The sequence below is a fragment of the Myotis brandtii genome, unplaced genomic scaffold (assembly GCF_000412655.1).
Source record: "Myotis brandtii unplaced genomic scaffold, ASM41265v1 scaffold1763, whole genome shotgun sequence".
Lineage (NCBI taxonomy): Eukaryota > Metazoa > Chordata > Mammalia > Chiroptera > Vespertilionidae > Myotis > Myotis brandtii.
The window spans coordinates 276,693-280,794 of NW_005356530.1; the positions used below are offsets into that span (position 1 = coordinate 276,693).

Below are 4,102 nucleotides of genomic sequence, written 5' to 3' on the forward strand. Positions count from 1 at the left end.
GACCATCACCGCGCTCCTGCAGGCCTTCATGGATTTCCAGATGCAGCGCATGACCTCGGCCTTCATCGACCACTTCGGCTTCAACGACGAGGAGTTTGGGGAGCAGGAGGAAAGTGTGAAGTGAGTGTGCTGCCGCAGGAGGCTGCCTGCGCGTGGCTTCTGCCATCCCCGCCCCCGGGCCTCCCTGGTCGCTGGGAGTGTTGGGAAGGGCCACCTGGCCCCGCTCCAGGGGCCTGTTCAATGGCCAGTTCTGCTTGTTGGTATTTGTGGCGGCAGCACCTTAAAATCGCCTCTGGTGTGTGGGCATGAACATTCTTTCCATCTTCCGAATTTCCTGCCACAGGCACCTGCAGCTTTTACAGTCAGAAAAATTCCAGTTGAGGAACGTTTTTGTAAACTGTATGGGCAGCCTTGTGATAGCACCACATAGCGAAGGGGCAGGAGCGGCCAGCTGGCACCACCTGCCCAGGGGGCTCCTTGCTGAGTCTGGTCCTGCCACTGTCAGCCCTCGGCCAGGAAGGTCACTCAGGGCCTGGTCTCCTTGGGTGGGGTGCTCCTCGGGGCCACGGGGCCCCCAAGGGAAGTGTCCGCTGAGTGCAAGAAAGAGGTCACTTTTGAAGAATGAGCCTGTGATGCCCTGAGGCGGGCAGTGGGCTCCAGGGACGGGCAGGCGGGCACAGCTGAGACAGGGTTCCTGCTCCGCTCGGTCCCCTCGGGCACCTCTGTGAGGGCTGGGCAGGCAGGAGGCGAGGGCAGGACCTCAGCTCTACGAATGTCCCCCCATGGCGGGCCTGCGCCACGAGCGGGGAGTGTTAGCGAGTGGGGATGGTTGCAGAGACGCAGCTGTGGATAGCGGATAGCCAGGGCGCGTGCGTGAAGGAAGGAGCAGCAGGAGGCAGCCTGTCTCAGCCTCCTCCCCGCCCCTGCTCCTCCCCCAGCGCACCTTTCGACAAGACGGCCAACATCACCTTTTCCCTCAACGCCGACGATGAGAACGTGAGTGGCGCCCCAGGCTCTGGGGGTGGGGGCTGTGGGCAGTGCCGCCCACCCACCCTGCCGCCTGCACCCCACAGCCCAACACCAACCTGCTGGAGATTTGCTACAAGGACCGGATCCAGCAATTTGATGACGACGAGGAGGAGGAGGGCCAGGGCTCTGGGGAGTCCGATGGGGAGGACGGCGCCTGGCAGGGCAGCCAGCTGGCCAGGGGAGCCTGCCTGGGCCAGCCCCCAGGTGTGCGGTGAGTCCGCCCCCCTCCCTTTCCGGGCCTTGTGGCATCGCGGGGGCTGCGGGGCCCACGTGGAGCAGTTCTCATGGGCTCGAGTGCACAAGCAGCCCGTGGTGATGGAGCATGTGTGCCAGTTGGGCCTCTCGGTGCTGAGGGATGGACTGATGACGACGAGGAGGAGGAGGGCCAGGGCTCTGGGGAGTCCGATGGGGAGGACGGCGCCTGGCAGGGCAGCCAGCTGGCCAGGGGAGCCTGCCTGGGCCAGCCCCCAGGTGTGCGGTGAGTCCGCCCCCCTCCCTTTCCGGGCCTTGTGGCATCGAGGGGGCTGCGGGGCCCACGTGGAGCAGTCTCATGGGCTCGAGGGCACAAGCAGCCCGTGGTGATGGAGCGTGTGTGCCAGTTGGGCCTCTCGGTGCTGAGGGATGGACGCCCCGCGCTGGTGGGTTAAGCTAAACAGGAGTCGGGTCACAGCTGTGGCTGCAGCTCACGGGGCTCCTTCAGGTCCGGCTGATCCAGGTGCGTCTGCGACGGGCCTCCACCCTCCGTCCCTGGACTCCGCTCTCAGGGCGGAGCTCATGCAGGTGTTCCCAGAAAGGCAGCAGATGGTCCCACCAGCTGCCCCCTCCCCCCATTTCAGTAACATGACAGGTGGTGATGGTCCCTTCCTCACAGGCCGGGCGTCAGGAAGCTGTGACAGCTCCTTGCGCGACGTTGCGTTGTTTCCCTCCATACTGGCTGGCCCAGTGTCCCTGCCCCGGGCGCCTGCCCTGGAGGGTTCCTGGTGGGAGCAGCTCTGCCCTGGGCTTCTGGTGGGAGCACTAGAGGGTTTTACCTTTTTAATGACATGGACCAAGCATGCAGGCTCGGATGTGAATCCTGAGGTTTGGCCAGTCCCTGTCCCCCTGCGGACTGCTGCCCGGCCCCCTGCTGGGTAGGTGGGTGTGGCTCTCTGCGCCTGAGGGCCATCGCTGTGGGGGTGCTCCCTGGCCCTCCCAGGGGTGCCGCTGTGTGAGCAGCCAAGGCCCAGGTCGTGCTCCCCATGTTTTCCTAAGAGTTTACAGCGTTGGCTCTCACGTCCGGGTTTGGTCTCCTCTGAGCGGCGGGCGGGTCCACCTTCATTCTTTCACGTGGGCAGCCCCGTCCCAGCAGCCCTTGCTGAGGAGCCTGTCCTTTCCCCACGACTGGGCATTGGACTGCGTGAGGGTCTGTCTGCCCTCTGTGTCCTGGCCCGGCGGCCCGATGGCCATGTTCGTGCGCACACTGCCCGGCCTGGATCGTGTTGTGTTGCAGCAGGTGGTGAACCTGGGAGGTGTGAGTCCTGCCGCTGGTTCAGGGTGTGTTGAAGGTTCAGAGTCCCTTGGGATTTCCTGTGAATTTTGGGATCCACTTGTCAGTTTCAGCGAGAGCGGCCTTGGCCCTCCGCTGGGGGTGGCGTGTGTCCTGGTCCCTGAGCTGGGGTGTGTCTCCATGAATTTAGGTATTTTTAGCTTCCAGTAGCGTTTTGAAGTTTTCAGAGTGTATGTTTTGTTTCTTTTGTTGAATTTATTCCTAAGTGTCAGGTTCTCTTCAGTGCAGCGGTGGATGGAGTTGTCTCAGTCACTGAGGAGGCACAAGTGGATAGAAACGCAGTAGCTTAGGGCATCGACCCGCGTCCCGTGCCCTCGAGGAACTCCCCATCCCTCAGCATTTCCTGCTAGTGTTAAGGCGCCTCTGGGGTCGGGTTCCTCCTTCCTCCGGCCTGGACAGCGTGGAGCAGAAGTGGGGGCGTCTTGTTCCTGATGTGGGGGGACTGGGTGTGGTGCGCGTGGTGGGTTAGGAGCGGCCCTTTCAGGTTGCAGAAGCTCTCTGTCGCCATTTGCCGAGTGTCTAGTCTCAGTGATAGCAACATGCTCCTTCCAGCCTCGGAGACGGGCCATGCGCTCAGCATTCGCTCAGCCGCCTCGTCGGTGGGCAAAGTGGCCGGGTGACTTGGTCGTATCTCAGTCACGTCAGTGTTTTTGGAGCAGCTGCACGTGCTAACGTTGCTCTCAGCCAGGGACACAGCGGTGACAAGAGTCCCTCCCAATCCCCAGCCAGTTTGGCCCATGGGCTGACGGGTCCTGGGTTAGACTCCAGTCAAGGGCACATACCTCGTCGCAGGCTCAAGCCCTGGCCCTGGCCCTGGTCGGGGCGTGTGCGGGAGGCAGCCAATTGAGGTGTCTCTCTCGCATTGATGTTTCTCTCTCCCTGCTCCCTTCCGTTCTCTAAATATCAGTGGACCAACATCCTCGGGTCAGGATTAACAACAACACAGAGTCCCCCGAGTTTGTCGCTGGGGGAAGCGTGTCCCCTGAGAGGGCGGTGTGCTGGGGAGGGTCTGTGAGGGAGGCGGGTGGGGCCTGCCTGCCCTTGTGTGGTGGAGGCTGTCCCCATCCCCAGGAACTTCCTCCACCCCTTTTATTATCTGTTGTTCCTTCACAGATGCTGGGGGTGGGGGGCAGCCCTGGGGCGTTGGGAGGTGGGGACGGGCGCTTCCCGTTCTCCCTGCCACCAACAGCGCTCATGCTGGTTTCTGGGGCAGGAGTGGAGGCAGCACAGATAGCGAGGACGAGGAGGAGGAGGACGAGGAGGAGGACGGCGAGGAGGACGGCCAGAGGGCCCAAGATGGGGCCGGACCCCCCTCTTACCCCAGCCCTGGCCCCCAGCCTCCCAGTGAGTGACCACGCCGGCTGGGGGGTCCGGTGGACACAGGGTCTGCCTGTCCTCACTGCTGCCCTGCTCTTACCCCAGGCCCCAGCTGGGCAGCCGCCTTTGACCCAGTGCCTACAGACACCCCGACCGGCCCCCAAGACTCTGGGGAGAAGGAGCCGCGCTCTGGGCCCCCTGCCCCTCAGG

At 63.4% G+C, this 4,102-nt stretch overlaps 1 protein-coding gene across 1 annotated transcript in view; it reads left to right on the plus strand.

Moving 5' to 3' along the window:
• The window catches only part of PPP6R1 (protein phosphatase 6, regulatory subunit 1), a 32,425-nt gene that overhangs the window by 26,545 nt on the left and 1,778 nt on the right, over positions 1 to 4,102 (plus strand). Inside the window, exons 12-16 of the mRNA XM_014537332.1 lie at positions 23 to 120; positions 939 to 996; positions 1,074 to 1,240; positions 3,789 to 3,919; positions 3,998 to 4,098. Of these exons, the coding sequence (XP_014392818.1) occupies positions 23 to 120; positions 939 to 996; positions 1,074 to 1,240; positions 3,789 to 3,919; positions 3,998 to 4,098 (555 nt within the window). The remainder of the gene's footprint in view (positions 1 to 22; positions 121 to 938; positions 997 to 1,073; positions 1,241 to 3,788; positions 3,920 to 3,997; positions 4,099 to 4,102) is intronic.